The sequence below is a fragment of the Mastigoproctus giganteus genome, chromosome 5 (assembly GCF_048544385.1).
Source record: "Mastigoproctus giganteus isolate SK-2022 chromosome 5, ASM4854438v1, whole genome shotgun sequence".
NCBI classification, from domain to species: Eukaryota; Metazoa; Arthropoda; class Arachnida; order Uropygi; family Thelyphonidae; genus Mastigoproctus; species Mastigoproctus giganteus.
In genome coordinates, this window is record NC_143579.1 from 205,916,032 (window position 1) to 205,943,613 (window position 27,582).

Sequence of the window (27,582 nt, forward strand, 5' to 3'; positions counted from 1 at the left end):
CTGAGTCCAATGGCCATTCAAGCAAAAGCAAGAAGTATTTACGAAGATATTAAGGATAAGTATGGTGAACCCCAAGCCAAGTTCATGGCAAGCAATGGGTGGTTTAATAGGTTCAAGCATTGCCCTGGTTTCCAAAACATTAAAGTATGCAGTGAAGTTGCCAGTGCCGATTTGGCAGCTGCAGAGAAATTTTGTGTGGTGTATTGGAAAAAATGATTGATGAAAGTGGCTATTCAATGCAGCAAATTTTTAACGTTGACGAGACTGCTCTGTATTGGCAAAAAATGCTGAATCGAACATACATTGCCAAAGAGGAAAAGACAATGCCAGGTTTCAAGGCTTCAAAAGATAGGGCCATGCTCTTGCTTGGGGCTAATGCAGCAGGAGATTACAGATTAATACCACTGCTTGTGTGCCATTCTGGAAATCCTTGTGCATTTAAGGGCATTAATAAAGCCACTCTACCCGTGCATTTCCAATTGAACCAGAGAGCATGGATAACAGTATCTCTCTTTGAGGATTGGTTTAAATGCTGCTTCCTTTCTGAGGTTGAAAAATATTGTAAAGACAACGACGTTCCTTTCAAGATTTTGCTCCTGGACATACTACGCATCTAGATGATTTCAATTTGAACGCGAGTGTCATATTTCTACCACCAAACATGACTTCACTCATCCAACCTATGGATCAGGGTGTTATTTCAAATTTAAAAGCATACTATGGTGCATTTAGGGCTAGAGCCTCAAGCTGCGAACAAATACAAAGCATACTATTTATGCACGACACGACAGAAAAATTTTACGTTAAGAGACTTGGAAATCTTATAATAATTACATCTTAAACATTAATAAGGCCTGGGCAGAAATTACTAAAAGTTGTTTAAATGGTGTATGGAAGAAAATATGCCCATGGCACGTAAAAGGCTTCGAAGGGTTTGAAAAAGACAAATCATATGAAGAGGTTACAAATAAGATTGCACAGTTGCTTCAGTTGGGTTGTTGCCAAAGAAATGGAGGAGTTAATAGAGGAAGAAGAGAAGGAATTATCTAACAAAGAACTTATTGACTTGCAGGCAGTGATAGTGAAAGAAGAAAATGCTGACGAAGCTGAATATGAACCAAATGAGGACCCAAGATGCTCCATCACCAGAGAGAGATGGCAATGCCGAGGTTTTAGAAGATGGCTCCTGACAGCAAACAATTCTTAAAAGTTAACAGGGGGTGAATGGTATGCTTACTTACTACAAAGGAATTTACGATGAAAATAAAAACGCCACCGTCTAGTCATACCTTGATATGTTCTTTTATAAGGTTTGAGCGGCTGACCCCTTCTAAATCTCCAGCTGCATACTTATAAGCTGAAGACATCGATTCTGGCACTGATGCTTGAGAGGTAAAACTTACTGATGTTATGCCTGTCTTCTCTCTTTTTTTGTAATTTTACAATTTTGAAATTTTTTTAAATTGGAAGCTTTTGTAATTTTTCTTGTGCATGGGATAAAAAATTGAATAAATGCAATAAATAATTCTATTCACATGTTCGTTGAACATTTCTCTTTTTGATTCATTTCAGCGAGCATAGTTGCAAGTGCTGCACAAGCATGGGGTAAAATTGACGTACTATAATCCAACTTATGTAGCTTTCCGCAGAATGCAACCCTTATATTAATTAGGTATTGTAAAGGGGAGGGGTCCGATTGAACTGTAAGGCTCTGAGAAAGGATAGTAAAATGAATGAAAGTGTCATTAGTGGTTATACAGTTAACTCGTTAAAATCTAACTCCTTTGGAGATTTGAGAGGTGCTGTACTTAATTTTTTGGGTTTAAGAGAGGTATACCTAGTTGAGTTGTTTTGGAGAAACACATTTTGATAAATATTAAGACCTAACAATTTAACATATCTGTAAACAATAATAATGACTAAGAGCTAGTTCTGATGGTTACAAATGCTGATATAGTTCAGGTTGTTAAATGTAAACAGTTCATAATAAAGGTACAGCAAATATTATTTGCTCCAATGTCAATTTGAAATGTATGACTAGTATGGTATCAGAGAGAATGTTAGCATTAGTAGAGGCATATGATGCAAGAAAGCAAGCTTATATAGTATCAGCAAAAAAAAAAATAAAACCCATTTCCCATTTCACACATTCATTCACTCCAAAAGTTTGCTAGTTGAGCCTTGAATTTATTTAAGCTGTCAACTTTTACAATGACAGATGGAAGTTTGTTCCAGCAATCAACTACCTGCTGGCTAAAGGCAAATTTCCACATATGTGTTCTACAAGTGTCTTTCCTCAATTTGAATTTATGTCCCCTCAGGTGATTAATATGGGCAAGAGGAAGAATCCCATCAGCATTGAGCTTGCTCAAACCATTCAAGGCCTTATACACTTAAATCAGATCACCTCTCAGGTGCCTTGTCTCCAGACTGCAGTTTGCAGAACTTAAGTCGTTCATGGTAACAGCAACCCCTTGTTCCACTCATTGCCCTCGTTACCCTTTTTATTTGTCCTAGTAGCTGTACACCTTTCCTAAAATGAGGCCTCCAGACCTGTATGTGGTACTCAAGGCATTGCCTGACTGTTGCCTTATACAAAGGGATAATCACCTCCTTATACATGCTAGCAAAATTCCTATATATCATTGATAGACTGCATGAGCTACTCTTGCAGCCTGTTTGCACTGCTCAGAAAACTTCATATCTGACTGCACAATTTCCCCCAGGTCTTTTTCATTTTCCACTACCCTAAGTGTAGTACTGCACAGTTCGTATATTAATCTGGGGTTATTGCTACCCATATGCAGCACTTTGCATTTGTCAATGTTAAACTTCAGTTGCCACCTCCTAGCCCATCTGTTCAACTTTTCCAGATCCTGTTGCAGTAGTGTACTGTCCTTACTGTGATTAACAACATTATCAACCTTTGTATCGTCATATCAATGAATATGCTTTAGTGAAAAAGTAGTTTTGCATTGGTGGTAAAAAAATTCTTCTTAAGGAATAAGATAAGTGCAATCTATCAGTTTATGACTTTTGATTTTAATAATGTTTTTAAATCCAAGTTTTTTGCTTTTACCACCATTACAATTTGTCATGCAGCTGATGAGCTGCATAATAGCAGCAAAAACCTTGGTTCTGTGGAATGAGATTTATTATTGTCACTGTTTATGGAGAACAGATTAACCATTGATTTAATGAAGCATATGTGTTTCTGTTTTCACACTAGGCATTTTCTGTCTCTTTCACTCTCAGCTGTTCTAAAGTGACACGAAGCTGGTCACTTTAGAGTGTAGCTTGACAGTTCCTGTTTATACAGTGCTTGTGTGAGCCAGAGACCATTCCACATGGTTAAAATTTGCAAGAGATGTTTATGCTAAGTTACTAGCTGTACTTGAATAAGTAATAGCTCTAAATGAGAGGAACGGTACACCATTTTTTTCCTATGATTTAAAGACAGATGTAATCCTTGATATGAGTTGAGTATCAGATTGCTTTCTTAGTATTTCTGGATTATAAAATGAACTGGATTTAAAGAATTCCGGATTGTAAAGTGTCACATTTTAGTTACCTGTAAATAATACTACAGTTTTTTTGGGGGAGGAGAGTAGTGGCTGACGAGATTGTGTTTTCTTTTAGCCTGCTATTGTTAATCTTTTCATGAACAAGTTTTCATGCATTGTGTGGATCCTGAGGGGAGGTTTTGAAATTTTCTTGATATTTTCAAAAATTTTTGAATCTATTTTTTTAAACAAAAAAAAAAAAAATTGCAAAATTATTTGAAAAAACTCCCAAAGAATTTTAAAAATTCATAATAAAAAAAATGAATGGTAAAAAAACTTAACTATAACTACCTTTTTTTTTCTCTGTTAATCACTTGATTCACTTTCATGAACTACTGGATCTGAAATTCCAGAGAATTTTAGCTTATGCAAGCCAGAATCAAACAACGGGTTGGCAGACGTGATGTTCCTCTGATTATAAATTCTGTTTTTGTGCTTCCATCTTATAAATGGTGTTTATCATTACTGTGTTTAGAAACAGATAAGAAATGGCAGCACTTAACAGAAGATTTGTAATATACTTTGAAATGACCTTAATATTCTAGGGGAACTCCACTTCTGATGTCACACCAAGCTGAAGAATATTGATTGATCACAACCCTCTGCCTTCTGTCCTGTTGCCACCCTGCAATCCCCTTGGACTCTATCCAGCAATCCCAACATGTTGCAGCTTATGTAGTAACCTCTTACGACAGACTGAGTCAAATGCTTTGCTAAAATTTGCTAATTAAGGAGTTAAAATGCTGTTTAGAGATGTTTATGCTATCAGTGATTACTTGAGTACATTTTCATGAACTGAGATCACTTTGCATTTCTGGATCTATAGTTGCAGTTATGTAATTTTAATTTGTTTTTCCTATCGTGATTTGATACTATAGTATCAAATGGTGGGCTCCATTGCCATCGTTTTCAGTTTTGCCAATAGTTAACATCATTAGCCAGTAGCTTGGCTAATGATGTCCCGTTTCCTAAAGCTGTTGGAGAAAGCTTTGCTTCCTACCTTAATATGCTAAATTCTTCTGTGTTTTCCTCCGCAGATATTTTATGCAGTCTCTGGTAGAATTGCTATCACCAACTTCCACTACATAGATCTGTAATTATTTTTGTTTTTTTGAGGATAATGCTTAGATGGCCATAACTTAACCTTGACCTTCGAACAGCCTTCGGTGATATCCACTTTCTGATGCTCAACCTCCTGGAAAAGGAAAAGTATTCTATATGTGGGGATATGCTGTTGTTATAACCACAATCCTCAATGCTAACCAGTGATTTCTGTAAATTGCTGTAGGCCTGTCATGAGGAGGGAATATGCTAAATTCTTCTGGAATCTAATTTACAGATGTACCCTTCATCAAGAACAGATACAGTATCATATGCTGTACTGATATAAAGAAAACCCATATCAATCCATGCAATAGTATTATCAGTGTATATCTTGGCAACCTTGAAAGATATCTCAAATACTTCAGGTTTTCTACACATAGGCTCTCTTCATGCGAGCTTGAACCATGGTTACTCTAACCATGGTGTACTTGTGCACCCTTCCCTTACCCCTCAACTGTAGCAGCTTTTTATGTAGTTTTCTAGCACTGTTCAACAACCTTAAGGGAGGCTATACATGCTCAGTTAAAATGTGCAGTTTAACTCTAAAAAAAAAACAAAAATTGAACTGAGTATTCTCCTATACACGGCACAAGTTTCACATCAGTTTTGTCATGTCGTTCACTGCTTTTGTGATTCTGTGTTGCCATGAATAGAAGAAGAGGGATCATGTGTTTGCTTGCTGCATCTGCTTTATTAATATCAGAAAACAAGAATACAGAGTAAGCTGTGTTATTCGAAAAGGAATGTTATGGTTGATATAAACCTTCTCAATGAATTTCAGGAACCCGATATAGACTCCAGAGTTGATATACTGCTGTTGTGTGTTTCCTGGTCAACAAGGAACATCAACTCCATAAAATACCATAAAGATGGTGTGTATATATCATCAGTGGATGCTCCCAACCATTTTGAGTCATTCACTTTTTTTTAATTCCTTGCAAACAGTTAAGTGCAAGGGATTAATTTTTAACTTTCTCCTGTTGGTTCTGGCTCTGTAACTCTAAATTTATTTATGAGTGTATCATATGCCAGTGCTTTTTTCACTCAGATACTGTAAAAAACATGTTCCACATTACTGATAAACCTCTATAGCACTCAATAAAATTTGTATACATTCATGATGTAAGCTGGGTGCAAACTGTATTTCTCTGATATAACTGTGCATTTAACTGTGTGAATCAATTTGTTTGCTCTGTTCTACAAACTGTGCTATTCCCTGTGTAAAATGCACAAGTTACTCAGTTTTTCCTTCAGTTATGATGTTACACAGTTAAACTATGTATTTTAACTGAGCATGTATAGGGCCTTTAGCATAGTCTGCAGTTCTTTATCTTTGGCTTCTGTTATCTTCACTGGTTCTCTTTTCCTTTTCCCACACTTTCAACATTTCAGGTATATTATTTGATACTGTTTGATATCCTTTGATATACACAGAGCCAAAACATTGACCACCTACCTAATATGATGTTGGTCCTCCACGTGCAGCCAGAACAGCTTGTACCCAGCCAGGCATGGATGCTACAAGATTTCTAAATGTGTCTTGTGGTATCTGGTATCAACACGTAACCAGCAGTTCCTTTAACTCCTGTAAGGTCCTTGGTTGAGATGCCCTTTTTCTGGTGGTGTGGCATGGCCATTATCCTTCTGAAAGACTGCAGAGGCGAAGACCGTTGCCATAAAAGGGTGTACCTGATCAGCAGTGATGTTTAAGTAGGTGATAGATGTCAGAGTGCCTGATACATGGATGACTGGACCCAGGGTATCCCAGCAGAACATTGCCCAAAGCATGACACCGCTGCCACCGTTTTTTCTTCCCACGGTGCATCCAGGCACCATCACTTCCCCAGTTAAGTGACACACGTCCCCAGCCGTCCAAATGGTGCAATGGGAAATGTGATTCATCGGACCAGACGACCTTCTTCCAATTGCTCAAGGTCCAGTTTCGATGCTCACGTACCCACTGTAGGTGCTTTCGCTGATGAACTGTGGTTAGCTTGGGCACTCGGAGTGGCCTGTGCCTCCACAGGTCCATTTTCAGCAGGGTTCAATGTACTGTGTGTTGTGACACGTTACTCCTGTTATCAGCATTCCAATTACCGGCGAGTTGTGCCACAGCCGATCTTTTGTTGCCACATACCATTCAGGAGAGCCTTTGCTCACCTCGAGCATCGATGAGCTGTAGTCATCCAACACCTCTCCGATGGTTCATGGGTTTTCCTCTCCTCGGATCACTTTCGGTAGATACTAACCATGGCTGACCGTGAGCACCCCACCAGCCGTGCCATTTCAGATATGCTCTGGCCATTACAATTTGGTCTTTGTTAAGCTCGCTTAAGTCTACTGCCTTTCCCATCCGAAGAACAAGAGTAACACTGATTAACGGAGCTCAGTATCAGGTGTTTTTTTATACCGTGTCCCAACCCGTGCACATGCTGTAGTTCACCTGCAGTTGCTTCGATTTGTATAATGACACTCTGGTCATAATGTTTTGGCTCGTGTGTGTGCGTGCACTATTTGATATAAAACCTTTCAGTTATAAAAACATTATGCAGTTCAGTTTATTCTGCTATATTAATATAGCAGAATTAATGTACCTAACATTAGTGTACCTAATCTAACATTAATGTACCTAATATAGCATTCTGCTATATTAGGTACATTTTAATTGTTATCTAATAAAATAAAATTTATCATTTATATAGCATAAGATTACCCTCTTTATCTATGTTGAAAATTTGCAAAATTCCTTTATTGGCTATTTACTAGTATTAGTAATGGCCACATGGTGCAAGGAAGCCTATGGCTTATGCTGCACCAGCCAAAAAAAAATAAATAAAAATAAAGTAATAATAATGAAATAAAGTAACAAAAAAAAAATAAATAAAATAATAATAAGAAGAAAATTTAAAAAAAAAATAATTAACTAGGGGGCTTTGCTTGCTGCACTTGTTTCTTTTGATAAAATAAAATGAAATACTTACAGAAGCTTTTGACTCTGTCTCTCTCTCTCTTCCTCAGCTATGAATACGTTACTATATCTATATAATATCGGTGTAGATACACCATAGACAACTCTTAAAGAAAAACTATGATCGTGGTGTGAAAGGTATCATTTCATCTGTATCTCATATTGTGCTCATCCTTCACGAGTTACCAAGTATTGCACTACCCTGAATAAGTAACACTTCACTAATAGAGACTGTCACTTATCCTTAGTGGGCTGTACATTAAGGTTATTAGTTTCAAAGCTAGTTCGCTTTTCATCAGTGGGTACTTTTCATACTACGGTTGTAGTTTTTCTTTAAGAGTTGTATATGGTGTATCTACACTAATATTATATAGATAGAGAATCTTAAAATATTATGCTTTGTTGCTTTTAGTTTATTTAAATAAATACATTACATATGGAAATCAAGCATGGTACCATGTGGTCATGTTAGATAAACATAGCATGCGACCATGCTTAAACAGAAGTTGTTTTACCACAGTGAAAGAAGCTTTTGTTACGTATTTTAGTATTTATGTATTACCATGCAACCCACATTTCTCTTCTCCCATTGGCTGAATAAATATCATTAAGAGGAAAATTATTTTAATGTATAGAAAGATAAGGAAAAAGGAAATGGACAACCTGCGCATTTCCCTCCTTCATTAGGTAATTATCCAGCTGATCTTTGAATTTCCCCAAACTGTCAGCCTCTACCACCCATGTAGATAACTTATTCCAGTAATTTATAACTTGCTGGCTTAAATAAAACTTCCTGCAATCTAGTCTAAACCCCCCCCCCCCCCCCCGTAACTTGAAATTATGGCCTCTTATTCTAGAATCATTGATAACCATGAAAATTTCGTCCTCATTCATTTTGCTTTTGTCTCTCGGAGCCTTAAACATCTCAATCAAGTCTCCTCTATGGTGCTACTACTAATTTAACTTCTACCTTTATTGTGTACATTGGTATACTGAGATAAACTTATTCTGGGTAGGTTATGATGGCTGTTGTTTCTGATGTTGGATGTGATAACTTGTCCTATTTAATTCAGTGTATGTTAATGTACACTATTGTTTTAACACATTTCCTTTTGTTTCAGACTTGCAAGATCTTAATTTTTATACTTTTCTGTATTTTGGCCTCTTATATAAAACTTGACCCTCCTTGTGGATTACGGCGCCTCTGTAGACAGGTAGGCAGGAGCACCAGTGCGTAGCACACGCTTCTTGATTAGACCGGGGTTCGAGCCCATGACCACCAAATACGGAAGATGCGGAAAGGGCAGGGAATGACCTTTCCACACCTCATATCCCTGGAGCAATATGGCATTAGTTGCTATGCTCTTAAAAAAAAAACCAAACCTTGTGAATTAATACAGTTGTGGCCATCAATTTATATTTGATTTATGCATTTTAATTATATTGAATAATTTTAATTATTGCATGAGAAATTTTTATGTTATGTACTCTTATTTTATTTTGTCTTGCAACCTGTGTACTTGAACAATCCACCATTTTTTCTAATACATTTTTAAAATGAACATTTGTGTGTTTTGTATGTGTGTGTGTGGTTTTTTTTTTTAGCAGAATTAAAAACTATTTCATTAAGAAAGAATAAAATTACATTTGATAAGTATTCTAATATGTTAATAAAAGGTCAAGCATTGGTATAATCTAAGCAGAATATATAGTAGAACCTGGATAAGAAATTCCTGCATAAAAAGTTTTCCCCTTTTAGGGGAAAACTTTTTATGCAGGAATGCCCCCTTTAGGTTTAGTTTCTTAAGTCCCAGTTTGAACGCTGTATGTTGTAATGCATTATTTTTTCATGTAAGAAGTTTCCCAGGTAAAATGTTTTCCTGCATGAAAAGTTTTGTGATAAAGAATACACAATGTATTATTATAATGGTGTTTTCCCACTTAATACATTTTTAAATATAGAAAGTATTTATTTTTAACATTAAATATTAAACAATATAAACATTTGGTAATCGAACAAGTTAATGCCTTGCCGAAGAAGTTAGTGCCATTTTAGTTCGTAGTAAACCACTGAAGTAGGTGAAATGGCATCATTTTTGATATACATGTATCTTATATTGTGAATGCCTTCATAATGAGTTGCCCAGATATTGCACTACATGCAATAAGCAATGCTTCACTAGTGGAGAAGACTAATGTTACTTATTCTCTACGGATACCACCACCCAGGGGTTGTTGTGGTGATGGTATCTGCCCCGAGAATCTATGGGCAAAGTGTTGTATATTTGAGAATCCATTGCTGGAGCATTGCTTATTTGAGGTAGTTCAGTATCAGGACAACTGGTGAAGGCACTCACAATATGAGATATAACAAAAACAATGCCATTTTGCCATTTCACCTACTTCTGTGGTTTACTACAAACTAAAATGATGCTTGGCACTAACTTGTTCGATTAGTGAATTTTCCATAGTCTGAGGCTTTCAGCGCTGAAGAATTTTTAGTAGAAACATTTTGATATAACGGAAGTGACATATTGCAATTGTTTTCATTGATATCCGTAATTGGATACGTCGACCACGTTAAGTTCTGATGGCTTTGAACAGTTCTGAATTACTTAAGTGGATTATTGCTCGGTCTTATTGTAATTGTGACCTTTTAAGGTATGTTGAAACTCCAAAGGAGCTCATTCTGCCAACTTGGTAATGAGTTTAATGAACAGAATGCTAAGCAATTAGAAATCCTTAGTTTAAAAATGTTTCCCAAAAATAGATTAAAATATTTATAAATTCTGAAATAGTACTTAAAAAATCATTTTTAACTTATGTATGTGGATCTTTTCATTTTTATTTGTATACTTAATATTTCATACCCTTAGGTCATTTTCCCATGTAAGAAGTTCTATACTTCCAGTCCCTTGAAAAACTTCTTATCTGAGTTTTACTGTATATAAAAATCCTTTTTCAGAGAAAGATGTATTGAATTCTGTCAGTCTTGTGCGCCTGTTATTTTCATAATAGTATTACCTCAGCCAGGTTAAAGTATGCCAAACACTATCATCTTTCTTTGTTTCTCCATTTTTAGTTTACGAAAATTCATAAATAATAGCAGGTGTGGTACTTGGATTTTCTAAGTGGGGGCTAAAACAGTGTTTCAAAGAATCCTTGTCATGTAGAGACAAAAATCCACATTATTTGGATCTTAAGGAGGGTGGGTCCCTTTAGTCGTAACCTGGGACTAACCCTGGATGGTAGTTTATCAGTCAAACGCTGTGGGCCACATGTGGTCTGTCAGTTGTCGATCCCTCCTTTTATAGCCTGTAATTGAATTACATTTAGTTTTTTCTTTGTGTAAACCAGTATTTGAGTTGCAATTAACTCTAGAAAGTTGCATGACAAACTGTATTGGAGTTAATTTTAGGAATCTTGATATTGCATACAAGTCTTCCCTATTGACTACCCTCTTGATATTGTTTTTTTTTCTTTCAAAGATGGAAATCATACATCGGAACAAAGTGAATCAGGTAGTAGACCTTCTTCAAGAAGTTCCAATAAAAGTATAGGTACACCTGGTCCTCTTCCTCAGTACCAGTATTCAAAGGTATTTATGTGGAATTTAAATCCATTATAATTAGCTAATGTAGCACATTGTGATTGCAGTATTACTCAGAATTAGCATACTCACTTTATACCACATGTAAATTAATTTTTGTGTATAATTCATATTTATATCCTCTTAATGCGTTTAGTTAACTAATAACATTTTACATTATATGCAATGTAAATATTCATAAATGTTTTAGCAGGAAAAGTTGTAGGAAATTTCATTCAAAAAATTGAACGAAAGATATATAGATATTTAATAGGTTAACATAAACAAAGATACTGTTTTGTTCAAATGCCCATTTTAGACATTTCCAGTTGAAGTTGCATACAATAATGTTTTTCACAATGAATTCCAACAAGTGTTTTTTTTTTTTTTTTACAGAATTCAAATATCCTGTTTTTATTTCCCAAAACCTAGCTCAGCAGATTAATATCTTATAATTTGGAATACAAATGTGTATTCATCAATCAATTTGTGTTACTTTACATTATGATCCCCTCTCTCTCTCTCGGGAGACTTTTCAGTAGAGTAGAAGAAAAATTTAAATATATACAATTAATGCTAAAGTAATGTGGAATTTTGAACATTATGTAACAAATAATCATTTTATAAAATATAAGAATTCATGATTTGCAAAAAGCACTTGGTCCTCATCCTCAGTACAAGCATTCAAAGGTATTTGTTAACTTGAAATCCATAATTTGCTAATTTAGCACATTTCAATCCCAGTATTATACAGAATTAGCATGCCTAGTTTATACTACATTTCATCTATGATGGAAAAAATTATAAGCCTTCATCACAGAATTAAAAAAAAAATGTTTGGAAATAAGTGATGTTTGCCTTTTGTTTCTTACTAATAGTCCAATGCTGAAAAACCATATGCAATAAGAGAAGTTATAGTTCTACTGGCAAAGCAGGTAGAACTAATTTTTAGCTTTCCTCTACTACATTAGGAGAAGAGCCAGAAAAATAGTGGCTATAATTTGTACTGTTATGTCCACTTGTCTTTTTTGGCCAGCAGATTTTAAAGTACAGTGAACATTGCAGTGTCCTTAGTATTTGCAACAGAGCAAACTTCTATGTCACAATTTTAAGTATTTTACCACTTTGATGAAACAGAATCTCTAAAAGACTGGTCTGCTGTTTATTTAAGTGTTGAGACACTGCTATGACAGCCTGTTTCAAGATTTATTTTTGAAACAGGCTGTCATACATCCGATAGTAGTCAATTAGTGAATCAAGGCAATTTAGTTAAAGATGCTGTTTTATTTGTGCTGCCATGTGGCATCAAAAATACTAAGCTATATTGGTTATTAGTTAAACCATATAATTATCAAATACAGGGCAATTAAAAATTTGCACAGGCCAGAACTTTATGAGTTCTGCAGATTTTGAACATTAATATTTGGGTTTTATGAATTTTGAATCATTCGGCATAACTGTAAATTGAAATTTTCTGATGTTAAGAACAATCTAACAATCTAAGAATAATCTGTTGAAAATGAATATTATTTTCAACACAGTGTTGTTTTGAGCACTGTTTTTAACAGTGTTGATTTGTTTGCATTTATACAGTGCAGAATCAGTAGTGAAGACTGTTTTCCATTTCTGGGCAGCACTTACCAGTGAAACAAATTTCATTTGTTGTGAAAATATGTAGAAATCAGTGCCGAGTATGCCCCCTGTGTTGTAAGGAAATAATAGATTAATCATTAACAAAACAGCTGTCATACCCAATTTCATCTGGATTTATTGCTGCTACATAGAGAATCATTAACTGTTATAAAATTGCCAGAAAAATTAAACTCTAGATGAGGTAACAAAAGTTGTTAGTTTCATTACATCTTCACATAAAATATTTTTTATATTTTATGCAAAGAGGTGGATGGTGTGATAAATCTTAAATCACTAACATTTGTAGAACTGGTTCAGAAGATGTAATCCTCTAAATATGGTAAATTTTGCACTGCTTCATAACATCATTATCTATGTTTATTCATGTAACTTATTCAAATGAGCATGGTGCATGTTGTTCCTGGCTAGCTTTTAAGTGATTATGTAGTAATTGTTGACATTAAGGAGAATAGAGATGAGTAATGGGAAGATCTTAAGCTGATAGCGAGATCATTGATCTTGCGATTTTTTGCTTGGAGGTGAGAGTTGAGTCAGTTTGGTGTGACATGAGCACTGAGAAAACTAAAATGTAGGTAGGAGTCTGCGATTACTCCTACAAAATGACTGTGATGAGTACAATGAATGGATACACAAAAAGATAGAATGGGCCAATAAATCAGAATGACTAATGGTTTACAGATGTAAACCATTATCTGTAAATATATGTAAACTTTAAGTTTACAGATATTGACTGAAACTTGTGCGTTAGTTACTTGCATAGTAGCAGAAATTTTCTGAATTTATTGGATGACTGCTTTCTACAGCAGAATGTTAGAAAAGTGAGAGAGAGAGAGAGAGAGAGAGAGAGAGAGAGAGAGAGAGAGAGAGAGAGAGAGAGAGAGAGAGAGAGAGAGAGAGAGAGAGAGAGAGAGGGAGAGAGAGAGCGAGCGCGCAATACTGTTGATCTGATTATCAGCAACAACTCTTCTTGGATTAAGAATCTCCAGGTAAAGGAATCACTAGGGGACAGTGATCATGATATATTCATGTGGAATTTACTTCAAGGTATAACTACTATCAAGGGTAAAGGGAGGAGATTTTATATTCGTCAAGGTGAATGCACCTTGATGAATATATTCTGCCTTATTTTTTAAATTCCTTTCATTGGGATCAACTGATGACGCTACCACTATAAATTCCGAATGGGAAGCATTTAGGGAAGTAATTATAGAAGCTATTTAGCCTTTTATACCAACAAAGAGATAGTTTCAAGGTTTAGAACTAAGTGAATGCCAGATTAGCTGATGAGACTAGGGGCAGAGGACAAAAATGAATGGGTTGATTATAAATTACCTGGGGTTCCCCAGGTAATTTATTATCATCCCATTCATTTTAGTAAGTACCAAACCCAGTAAGTAAAAACTCTGTAGTCAATTGCTAAGGCAAATTATAAGAACTCTTTGGCTAGGTATGCAAAGAAAAGTAGCAAAGAATCCTTTGCTTATGTTAACACCAGATTGAAAGGGATGAATCACATTGGCACACTAGATATGAATGGCATAAATATTGATGATTCATGTTGCAAACAAACTAAATATTTTGCATGTAGATTCACCCAGGAAATTTTTAGCAATGGTAATATGAGAAATAAACCAGATTACAACTGGGGCTAAATGGTTTTCTAATAATTGAGCTGAAAGTGGAAGAGGAATTATTGAAGCTAAAAAAGTAAATAAGGAACCAGAGGTGGGTTGAATCTGTCCAATATAGGGCACAAAAGAGGTAAGCAGAGTTTTGGCCCTAATTAGGAGAGCATTCTTGGATGTCCCCAATGTATGGGGACATAAATTGGGGACATCTATCAAATGGAGAGATGTGCAAATATCTCTCCTTTTCATAAAGGGAGATCAATGAGCAAAGTGAATAATTACAGACCTTAAACCTCTGTTGCAGGGAAAATAATGGAGTCAGTGGTTAGAGAAGTATTGCAGAATCAATTTGACAGGAATGATGTTATATGGAAATCATAGCATGGATTTGTTAAGGAGAGATCTTGTTTGACCAATCTGCTTAGCTACTATGATGCAGTAACAGAGGAACTAGATGCAAAAAAAAAAAAAAAATAAAAATAAATAAATAAATATACTTAGCTTTCACTAGACCTTTTAACCTTATTCCACATGAAAAACTTCTGCACAAATTTGGGTGTTGTGTTATCCGGGGCAAGTTAGTGATATGAAAGGGATGGTTCAGTGATAGAGGACTGTTATAAATGGGCACTACTTGGACTGTTAGTAGTAGAGTCCTCAGGGTTTAGTGCTGGACCCCTTACTGTTTCAATATTTATCAACCCATTAGCTAGCACATCCCTAAAGAGCCAAGCTAATTGGCACATCTGAGTTCACTATGATACCAATGAAATGTTTAGAATAATGGCAATAAATTAAATTTGGCACTTTTAAGATAATCATTATTTTGAGCGTATAATGCAGTGGTTTTCAACCGGGGTGCCGCAACAGCATTCCAGGTTGCCACGTAATTTGGGTTTAAGTTACTTTTATATATATATATATATATATTCATTTAATTATAAATGATACATTCTTATTATTGTGTTCTATAAACTGCAATGATAGTAGTTGCATATGTCAACTCATTCTATTTACAATTCCAAAATAAAAAAAAAATACAAAAAACCTCACATTATAAAAGAAAAGTTTCATTACATACAATATTACGTTAGGTTAACTTTTGTGTGTGTGTAATCATATAACATTTTTTTAATAACACACACACACACACACACACACACACACACACACACACACACACACACACACACACACACACACACACAATCGGATCTGACAGGTGGAAAATTGAGTAGGAGTGCCACAAAAGAAAAATTACTTAATAAGGATGCCATTATTAAAAAAGGTTGAAAACCACTGGTATAGTGGATGTAAGAAATATAATTTTTTAATTATTGTTTTTATAAATTAACATTAAACCAGTATTAAAAATCATCAAAAGTTATCAGGTATTTTAATAAGCATATAAATGCATACAGAGATATCCTGTGGAATATATTTTCAGCATATGAAAAAATTATTTTTAGAAGTTTAAAGTAAGTTTTTCAGTACACTTTGTTTGAAAAATATTTTTAAAATATTGAAGAATTTTAGATGCAGATTTGCTTTTACCACTTTCTCATGCATGGTAGAATTCTTGCAGTTAAGCATATAATATATGTGAATGAGATCATAAATAAAAGTCAAAATTAAATTGAAAATGAAGTGAATAATATTTTATGCTGATGTAATTATAAAGGTTTACTGTTTACTATTTTATTTTTTTAGTATTACAGACACCAAAGATGGCTGCATGCAGAATTGAAGTGCTGATGCATTGTGATTGCTCTTACGGGGAATTCTTAAAATAAGAATTCCACTTACACAATCAGCTGTCTAGAATATAAAATCCAGTGACAACAGTAGACTGAATGACATCAACCAAAAAACTTGTTATCCACCAAAAATGATAATAATCTAACACACTTCAAACTGAAACAGTGATGTGTAAGACATCAAATCAAAATGAAACAAATTAATATTAGACATATACATCCCTCTAGAAGTAATTTTTCCAGCCTGTTACATTCATTTTTATTACAAAGTAATTAGATAGTATGAATCAGAGCTGTAATACTCAATATGTTCTACGTTGATAATAATATTAGTAAATTAATAAGAGGAGTTTACCTCAATATAGTACGTGGAACACTTCCGAATGATACCCTCCAGAAATTAAAACGGAAAAAACGACAACTTACCGGTACATTAAAGTAAAATATAAATAATTAAAGTAAAATATAAATAATTAAATAATCAATTTAACAAAATTCAAAATCAATTCAAAACAATTAAAATTCAAATTAACGCAATTAAAAGAATCTAACGAAAATATTCAAAACGATTTTCCTTCCTGAAGCTGACAATGCTTTTCGACCGACTGTCGTGATCACAGGAATGAAAATTACCGAATCAGGCTAAACCTGCAACTTAAATAGTGATTGTGTCTTCGCGCATGCGCGTAAAGGTCCACGCATCGGAGATCAAATATGGCCGCCGAACATTAACAGAATTCTCGTGTAATTTAATTTCAACGGTTTCTGCAATTAATAGTCGCGTATAATTACGTTGAACGTTAAGTATTTTGGCCTCGTTAAATAAAAAAGTATGTTTTTCGTTAATGGCATGAAAGGCTAATTCTGACGCTGTTGAACGAGAAGCACGAACTGAGGCTTCGTGTTGATTTACACGGATATTAAGAGAAAACCGCGTCGAACCCTGATAAGACGAGTCGCAATCACCGCAAGAAATGTTGTATACTAGATCATTAATTTGTGTTGCGAACGCCGAAAGAACCGAGCGATTGTTCAATATAGTGCGTAACTTCCGTATAGGCCTAGCTATAATTTTAAATTCGGTATCTTTAAAGAATCTGTTAAGCTGTTTGTGCCACTGTTCAACATATGGGACAGAAATAAAGTATTTTTTGATATTACTATTGTTGATTGGTGCAGTATTTTGTATCCTATCCTTAGCTTGTACCCTAATTCGATTTATTGTGTTAATGGGATAACCCCTGTTCAAGAATCTGCTAGTTAATATTTGTATTTCTGAGTCTAAAGCAGAATCTGTTGTTGAATATTTATAGGCATTTAGAAATTGATTAAAGATAATCGATCTTTTGTAGGTGAACGGGTGGTAGCTATTATAATGTAGAAGCATACCGGTGTTTGTGGGTTTTCGATAGATGCTAAATTGTATTTTGTTCGAGTCCTGGGTAAGCGTGAAATTTAGAAAGTTTAATGACTTAGTATCCGTATCTTCCCTTTCCAATGTAAATTTGAGTCTAGAATGAATATTATTAAACGAATGTAAAATATCTTGGATAGTACTACTATCGGTAATAACTAGAACATCGTCTAAATACCTCCCATAGTATGTGATACGGGGACGAAAAGGTGTCAAATGTATCTGCTCAATCGTTGAGAGATAGATCTCTGACATTAAGCCACTCAGGCTCAAACCCATTGGTAATCCAAAAATTTGTTTGTACACCTTGTCTCGAAAGGTGATGTAGTTAGCCTCAACTAATAGTTTAATTAAGTGAAAAATCTCCTTTATCGGCAGCTTCGTATAATTAATCGGTGTCGAGTTTTTATTTAACATATCCCAAATAATATCTAATGTGTATTCAACGTTTACATTCGTATATAATGATGTAACATCTAATGAGAATAAATTGTCATTGTCGCCGAGTCTACAGTCTTTAAGATTATTAAATAATGTATCGTAATTCTTAATCCCAAATTGTATAACCTGTCTAAAAGGTTTTATAATGTTATATACATGTGTGGCTAAGGCTGAAAATGCCGAGTTCCTGTAGGAAACAATAGGTCGAATCGGAAATCCAGGCTTGTGTAATTTTACATGACCAAAAAGTGCAGGAATATTGTATGTTCTGGACTTCAATTCCTTCAACTGAACCATAGTAATGTAGTCGTTTTTACGATATGTGGTTAACGTTTTATTGTATTGATTTACCAAATTGGTAAACAGTGTCGGGTCCACTTCACAATAAGTGGAGCTATCAGATACAACTGAATCTAACTTATTAATATAATCATGTTTATCTAGTATTACCACTGTATCTCCTTTATCTGCCCTCTGTATAATAATGTCCTTATTTTCTCGAAGTTCTCGTAAAGCTGAACTGTCATGTGTATTCAATTTAGGAAGTCGCGTTTCTTTTATGTTATTCACTACTTGGTTAACTTGTTGAATAAATACATCTTTTTTTTTTTTTGGAACACTACGAAGTCCAAATTCAATATCAATTACGCATTCTTTTTTTGGCAGCTTTCGAGGTGGTAAATTATAATTTAATCCTTTGGATAAAAGTGAAATCTGGTCCTGCGATAGTGTACACGAGGAAAGATTTGTAACCTGTTGATATGTCGGTTCGTTCGATACTGGGTGAGGGGGTGTTCGTGAACTAGCCGACATATTCTGTGGTAGTGCGTTATGTGTCTGTGGGGGGGGATGTCACCCAACTCGTGTGAACTTGGTCGCAAGCTCGCGACAATGTGTTAGAATTCGCATGAACGTGTCTTGAACTATTCGATAATGTTTGCAACTTATTAACGTGTCTGTTTTTTATTTCTGAGGCTTGTGCTTCCCGTCGCAAATCTATGGAGGTCTTCAATATAGACCAATCGTTCGGATGTAGATAATTTTTTAATTTATCGCGAAGCTTCCTAACCTGGGAAAGGTATTTTTGTTTATCTGAATATCGAGATTTTAAGGCAAGCTTAACAATATTACGTGATGTTGCCAGTGATAGTTGTTTTATGCCTGAAATTTTTTGATTTAAATTCACCCTGGCAAACTTCGGAACGATGTTGTTTTGAAGGCAATATTTTAGGAAAGAAATATGGTAACTTTGGGCCGAGTACCTTAGTGTAGATGTAATGTAATTTTGTACCAAGCCATTCAAAAAATCTACCATAATTGTGTGTATCGATTGTATACTACTGGAGAGACAGGAAGTGAATGAAATAGTCAATAAGAGTTTGAAAATTAATTAGATAGTATGAATCAGAGCTGTAATACTCAATATGTTCTACGTTGATAATAATATTAGTAAATTAATAAGAGGAGTTTACCTCAATATAGTACGTGGAACACTTCCGAATGATACCCTCCAGAAATTAAAACGGAAAAAACGACAACTTACCGGTACATTAAAGTAAAATATAAATAATTAAATAATCAATTTAACACAATTCAAAATCAATTCAAAACAATTAAAATTCAAATTAACGCAATTAAAAGAATCTAACGAAAATATTCAAAACGATTTTCCTTCCTGAAGCTGACAATGCTTTTCGACCGACTGTCGTGATCACAGGAATGAAAATTACCGAATCAGGCTAAACCTGCAACTTAAATAGTGATTATGTGTCTTCGCGCATGCGCGTAAAGGTCCACGCATCGGAGATCAAATATGGCCGCCGAACATTAAGGAGGCCATAAAGGAAGGAAAATCGTTTTGAATATTTTCGTTAGATTCTTTTAATTGCGTTAATTTGAATTTTAATTGATTTTGAATTGTGTTAAATTGATTATTTAATTATTTATATTTTACTTTAATGTACCGGTAAGTTGTCGTTTTTTCCGTTTTAATTTCTGGAGGGTATCATTCGGAAGTGTTTCACGTACTATATTGAGGTAAACTCCTCTTATTAATTTACTAATATTACAAAGTAATGGCAATTTAAACAAATGTTTAAGCCTATTGTTACATGAACTGGTGCTAATTTTCTGTGGAATGCTTAATACTTAAATCTGTTTTTTTTCTTTTTCTTTTTTGCTGGGGTACTTCTCAAATTCCAACAAAATCAGAGATGCAGATTAAAAGTCAAATATATTGAAGGAACATTAAAGTTAATATTTACCTAACTGTGATAGCCATTTTAATTTTTTTTTTTTTTTTAATTTGGTGCATGCTATGTACCATTGCTGTGTAATGATATTGATGAAGGTATATTGAGCGTATTATATAAGTTGACAGATGATAAAGGTTGGCAGGGTGGTTAATGAGAGGAAACAGTGTGCTACTGCAGCAAGTCCTAGAAAAATCAGGCAGATGAGCTGAGAAATAGCAATTGAGGTTTAACATTGATAAATGCAAGTACAGTAAACCCCCGCTATTCGCGGAGATTACGTTTCTGAGAAATGTCGCAAATACTGAGTTATGGCTCCCATAGTAATAAAGGAGTTCCGTTCCAAAGTATGAAATATATAAGAAAAACTAGTCTAAAATTTTGTCTATGTTTGTATTATATGTACCTTCATAATATGACTATGTACATAGACAGTACATAGTGAAATGCAAGCATATGGCATTGAAATGAAAATAAATAACAATTTAATATTAAATGTAATATTTATTAGAAATTTCAAACAAATCTTTCAAACCAGCGCCTTTGCTAGCAAAAAAAAACTTATCCCACCAGTGCTATCACCAGTTTTGCTAAAGTGTTGATAAAGAGTTTTGCTTTTTCACGAATGATGAGGGAACTTAACATTTGAGTTCAGTCTTCTATCCACAGATTTAAAGCCTTTTCCATTTTTTTCTAATTTAACATCACGAGTTACAGAGCAAATTTTTGAAGCAATTAGCGCGTTTTCACGGACACTATGTCGGATTTTTTCTTCTGATTTCTTGATTGATCGTATCGTTGATTTTATAATGTTTTGCCACTGAGGCTTTCACTATTATAAAATTTATCTAATAACTCAATTTTATTCACTAATGTCATCACCTTCTTTCATATTTTCCCATTTCTCTTGTTATTCGTAGCCATATTTTTGTACGGGTTAGAAAGAACTTGTCCACAATAAAGTCACTTTCTTCCGTTAACACACTCGAAAAAGTGTGTTTTACACTGCAAAACGATAGATTTATCACTTTTGTAAGCATGTCAATTGATAAATTTATTCAATTTATAAGCATATAAATTAAAAGCAAACGACGAAATCTTCCATGACAAGCGCATAACACATATAGAACAAGGATTAGCTAGAAACATCCATGCTCGCGATTTTGTCACCCCCCCCCCCCACACACACACTGAGTGCTGTTTTGACTGGGAAAGATAATTTTAGCCACGCCCATGTTTTTTTATGGCGGAAAATATTCACGGCGATTTAAAATTCACATTTTTTTAGGTTTCATTTTATATTAAATCAGCGATCGCGAAACCACGAATATAGATACCACAAATAGCGGGGGTTTACTGTACTGCACATGGGCAACCGTAATTCCAGATTAACATACCAAATAGTACCACACCGAAAGTGGTTTTTGTTGAATGAATTTTAATGTTTCAGTGTTTTCCCCCAGAAATCTTGCCTGCCTGGTGGCATTATGAAGTAGCTGGGTTGGGAAATGTAATACTTCGCAATATTACAAAATTTTCTGTTATTTATAAATTTGACTTAAGTGATCCAGAGAAAAAAATTAATTGCATAATTTAACATTATATGCCCCTGTTGCATTGACTTTGATGTTCGAATTAATATTGATCAAGATCAATGAGCAACATCATATGGTACCACGAGAATCACTTAAATTTTAGCCAGGCGGTCAGTTAAATTCACTGGGCGGTGCACCCATTCGATAGGTCCTGGGGAGAACACTGTGCTTGAAGAGAAGTGTCTTTGCCCTTAAAGGAATTAAATCAGGTGCCTCATCAAATATTTAGCTGCCTACCTTAATGCTAGAGCCTACCCTCATGCATATGGTTGCATGGCAGGATAACCATGTGAGCAGGATGCACCGATCTCACAGGAAGTAGTTATCCTTGATGACCATTGTCAGAGAAACAGGGTAAGGATGAGTTTTATAAGGCCGGGATATATCTGTCAGGGGTGATATTACAAAACATTTAGTGGCGACTCCGTAGCCAGGTGGGTAGGAGCAGCAGTGCATAGCACATGCTTCCTGATTAGACCGGAGTTCGAGCCCATGACCACCAAATATGGAGCATGCGGAAAGGTCAGGGAATGACCACTGCGTATCCCTGGAGCAATATGGCCTTAGTTGCTAATGCTCCTAAAAACCAAATAACAACAACAACAAAACATTTACTTTTATTAGTTACATAGTTCAAGGAAGATAGACTTTTGCTGCTAACCAATAAAGGAAAATAAATAGTAAAGTAAACTGTTTGACTCCCTCTGTGGGTACCTATCCAGCTGGCTTTTTGAATCATCCCAAGCTTTCAGTCTCAGCCACCCATAGAGATGTCGGGTCAAAACTTCTTACCCTGTAATTTGAATTTATGGTCCCAAGTTTTGGAATCATAACAGTGAAAATTTCATTCTCATTCATTTTATTCTCCCCTCTCAGAGCCTTATACAGCTCAGTTAGATGCCTAGTTACTAAGTCTTCTAGTCCAGCTATTTGAAGTCTTATGTCATAGTTGTCCTTTTACCAACCTTAGTAAGCATGTTGCCTTATCTGTCTCTGGACCTGTTTAAGGAGCTTGGTCTTTTGTTTTTTGGTGTGGTCTCCATACTTGGATACAGTGTTCCTAATGTGGTCTTCAAATTATCTGTATCTCTACAAGCTAATATTTGTTAAATCATTAATGGGACTCCATGGGCCTTTCTTGCCATGATACTGTCTACACTCTGGAGAACTTAGTGTCCAACCATATCATAACTCTGAAGTCCTTTTCTTGCTCTATTGTTTTAATTCATTCCCATCAAGTGTATAACTTATTTTGGGGTTATTATTATTCCCCATGTGTGAGCCCTTGTATTTTGCAGAATTAAAACATAGTTGCCACTTTTCTAACAATCCTTCAAGTATATTTTGAAGTTATGTTTTAGGACATAAAAAGGTGATATTGTTGTACATGTTGGTATTTGATAAGCATAGGCATTCTGAGTCTGGTTAAACAATGGGGGGTTGTTGAGAAAAAAGCCACAAGTTTAAGCCTCAATTTTGAAAAGACCTGAAATTTTGCCATGATGTGATACAAGGGAGTTAATGATTAGAGCCTTGTCAATCTCTTTCTTACTTCAGTTATTAATTTGGCTTCACGATAAAATTTGTTTATTAATTAATCAGAGTTTGTACGGATATTTTTGTTGGTTGTTACCTATAGTCCTGCTGCCATGAGAATGAATTCAAAAGTGGGTGAATGCAGATCTATTATTATTAGCATATGGTACAAGGAAGCCTGAGGCTTATGCTGCAAAAAAAAAAAAAAACTGAATTACCGAGAGAGAGAGAGAGAGAGAGAGAGAGAGAGAGAGAGAGAGAGAGAGAGAGAGAATCAGAAGTAGAAGGGAATCACCAAGAAAGAGGAGAATGATATCCAGTTCAGGACCCTGGTTGTCTCAAGCCCATACTCACCAGATATTTCTCTCATAGACATAATTTGAAGTGAGACGAGAATAGATTCTGTATGTTATTTTGTTATACATTTATATGATTACTTTTGCTCAAATTTAAAAGTTACAGGCAACCCCCATATAACACGGTGCTTCTACAACATGGTACGTATATAACACGGTTTTGCTCTAACATGGTTAGAGAATTTCGGTAAACCTCGCATAACACGGTATTTTTGAGCTTTTGTGTGGGGGAAACCCTGATATTATTGTTGGATGTAATTTTTAAACATTTCTACTCTTTTGAATCCCCGCTGTTGACTCTTCAAAAAAAAAAAATAATAATAATAAATAAATAAAAATATTGAGAAATCCCTGTATTTTATTTTGTTGGGGAATTCCCATGTTACATTGTGTTATTGAACTTGTGGAAAAATCTAGATTTCCAAGTTTTATTACTATTGGATAGCATACCAGGCCATCCAAATGTTGAAGGTAGTTCCTACCACCGCAGTTATACTAGATTAATACAATAAATAAAATTGTATTAATTTTATTTATTGTATTTGTAGTTAACTACTTTCATTCAGCCATTAGATCGAGACATTATATCCAACTTTAAAATTCATTACATCAGAAATCGTTACTATGGATTTGAAAAAATTGATTCTGAATCTATTGAAGTAAGGGAGGCATGGAAACATTTCTCAATTGTGGGCTGTATCAGAATCATAGCTTTATCGCTGAAAGAAGTAAAACCATCAACGTTAAATGCATGTGGAAAAATGTATGGTCAGTTCATTCAGGAAATATGATTGAACGGGAAGAAAACTGAATCGGTGTGATAGTAGAACTTGCTACATCAGTGGGAGTGGAAGGTGTTGGTGATATGACTACTGAAGCTGTTGTGGGTAGCACAGTTGATAGAATCGCCCTCCTCCCCACACTGGGTGGAAAAGACTGAGTTCTGAGTTCGAATCCCGTCAATGGGTTTTGTGGGGTTTTTTTTTCCCACAACGATGCTCAGGTGAGGGCAACATGGTTTTTTGTCCAGCAAAACAGAAAATTGACTTCAGGACACATGCAGTTAAAAAATATTGATTACTGAAGACGTTTAAGAATTTCTGGTAGAAAAAGACTGGCGAAGCGAATTTTGTGGAAATGGCATCGGAGGTAAAATCAAATCAATTCAGAAGATGATAGTGCAGATGAAAATTCTAAACTTCCAAATTTTACACTAAAAAGCATACAGGAAGACATAGCCGATCAATTAGAATCTTATTTTTTGAATGCAGATTCTAAAGAGAGCTTCAAAAATGCTTAGTTCCATATAATGAAATTCATAAAGATTTATCAAGCAAAAGCAAACAAACCCAGATTACTGATTTTTTAAAGAGAGCAGAAGATACATGAAATTTAGAATTGTGTATTTTTGTTAATGAAATGGTGTATTTCTGTTAGCTTTTGGAATGCAACCTCCCCCTTTCGTGCTTTTCCTTAGTCCCGTATAACACGGTTTCGCACATCACGATATTTTATAGGAACCTAACTACAGTGTTATACGAGGGTTACCTGTAATCTAAGAATGAAAATACTCTAATTGCCCTGTCATCCCTTTACTCCTAAAATAGACTGCATCTGGTGCTGACCAAAAGTTCATTCTTGTGGTAGTGTGATTATATATGTTGTTGACACTGAGTATTGTAGTTTTTATGCTTTGTTTTGTAAGAAAAGGAATATAAACACACCTGGAATGATGTGCAATAGTCACCTGCAACTCATCTGTAGCTATTATTTATTTCTCCTGTAAATCCATTTGCATTTTTAGCTATTGTTAATAAACAGTTCAATATTCTGTAAGAAAAAAAACCAACTTAAGTTATGTCTTTTTTTTTAGGAGGAACTGTTAAAACTTTCAAACCATCCTTACACAAAAAGAAGACCACCATGCTTAGATCCAGTACATTTAAAGTAAGTGGGTTTATTATGATCACCTATTTTGTTAAGATTGAAAGGAAAATAAACTCAAATTACAAGGCCTGTAGTGGTTTATGGTGTTTGGCCAATTTTATGTGAATGATATTTAACTTTCTCCATCACATACAGATTTTTTGAAAAATGGGATTCTCTCCCAATGTTAATAAAATATGCAAAAATGATACAGCGTAACTCAATATAATGCAGGTGCCAGGGGGGACAACTTTAAAACACACCCGTGTTATAAACTAACCATGTTATAACTGAAATTAAAGCTTTCTCAGTTTTTTTTCCAGTTTTTAACAGATACCTCTTGAGTTATGCAATTAATGTGTTCCTGGAAATCATTCCGTTGGCCAAAACCAACACGTTTGAAGCTTGCCATAGAAAATAATGTAATACAGCTGGGTTACATTCTGTATCAGACTTTGGAACTTTTTATTTTATTTTTTAAAAATTTTATTTCAAAGATGTAAGGTGCCTCCGTAGCCAGGTGGGAAGGAGCAGCAGTGTGTAGCACATGCTTCTTGATTAGACCGGGGTTCGAACCTGTCACCACCAAATACGGAGGATGCGGAAAGGTCAGGGAATGACCACCGCATATTCCCAGAGCAATATATCCTTAGTTGCTAATGCTCCTAAAAACCAAATAACAATTCAAAGATGTACTTTGGACTTTAAACAACATAAATGAATTTTGCATTACTTTGTGCAATTACTGAGAGTACTCAGCCAGTGGAAAACTAAAAATATGCAAATTGTTCATCACTTCATGCACATTTTGCGTTTAGTAATTTTTGTCATTCTAAATGTGATTTAATGTAATATTTAGCCTTGGTAAAGGATGTCACGTTTATAAAAATTATAACTGAATATATAACAATTGACAAATGTGATAGCTGGTTCTCCCCTCTTAGTAAATGTTTACTTTTTTGCAAGTTGCCCACTTCAATTAATGTTTCATTGATTTATTTATTGATCTCTAGCGAAGGTGAGATAGAGGAAAAACTGAGCACCTGCAGATGAGTCGTGAGTAATTTGTACAAATTTAATTTTACAGAATTAAAATTGTTTAAAATTAACGAACTCTTGCAAAATTTGTTTTGCTATAAACTTCTTTTTAGTTTTTATATTCCTCCTGGAAGACATGATTGCAATCTCATATTTGAAATTTAAGTGTACTGTATTATATTTTTGACTTACAAGTTTGACCACTGATTCCTCGTTTTTGTATCATTGTCACGAACAGGGAACCTTGCAGAAGTGTTGAATGGACTACTAGGAAGCATTATTTTCTGTAGTGTTTTAGTTCATACAGAACAGTCTAAGTAATACTGTGTATTTCTGTGTTAGTAAATTCTGTAGTGCAGTATAGCAAAAAACTGGATAAATAAACCTGACACATTTTGTCAAAATTTTTATAGCTTTGTTGTTACAAATAAAGGGACAATTACAAATTAGTTGAAAAGGTGTATTTTCGAATGAAACTTGGTGAGTGAAATAAACTGAGCACAAATTTTTCCACAGAAGTTGAGAAAATAAAGAGGTAAGAAAAGCAGCTGTCTTTTGATATTCTAAGGGTGTTGTTTAAATTGAGAAGCAATGGAGGTATTTGCTATTTTTACTTCTGTGAAGCAGTGGACCTTCATCAGTTGTGTATTCTTTTTTAATATTGTCTCCTCAGCGTTACATGTATTTGTTTCAATGGTGCTGTAGTGCAATCATCACACTTGTAGAATGGTTTGTCAAAGCTTGAAAAAACTTTATGGCTGA

The 27,582-nt window shown here is 34.8% G+C and overlaps 1 protein-coding gene across 3 annotated transcripts in view; it reads left to right on the top strand.

The window, feature by feature from the left end:
• Positions 1-27,582, top strand: part of LOC150086031 (uncharacterized) — a 371,398-nt gene that overhangs the window by 36,020 nt on the left and 307,796 nt on the right. For all 3 annotated transcript variants that reach the window (XM_090374340.1, XM_090374341.1, XM_090374342.1), the window contains exons 2-3: positions 11,124-11,233; positions 25,730-25,803. In XM_090374340.1, the coding sequence (XP_090230466.1) occupies positions 11,124-11,233; positions 25,730-25,803 (184 nt within the window). The remainder of the gene's footprint in view (positions 1-11,123; positions 11,234-25,729; positions 25,804-27,582) is intronic.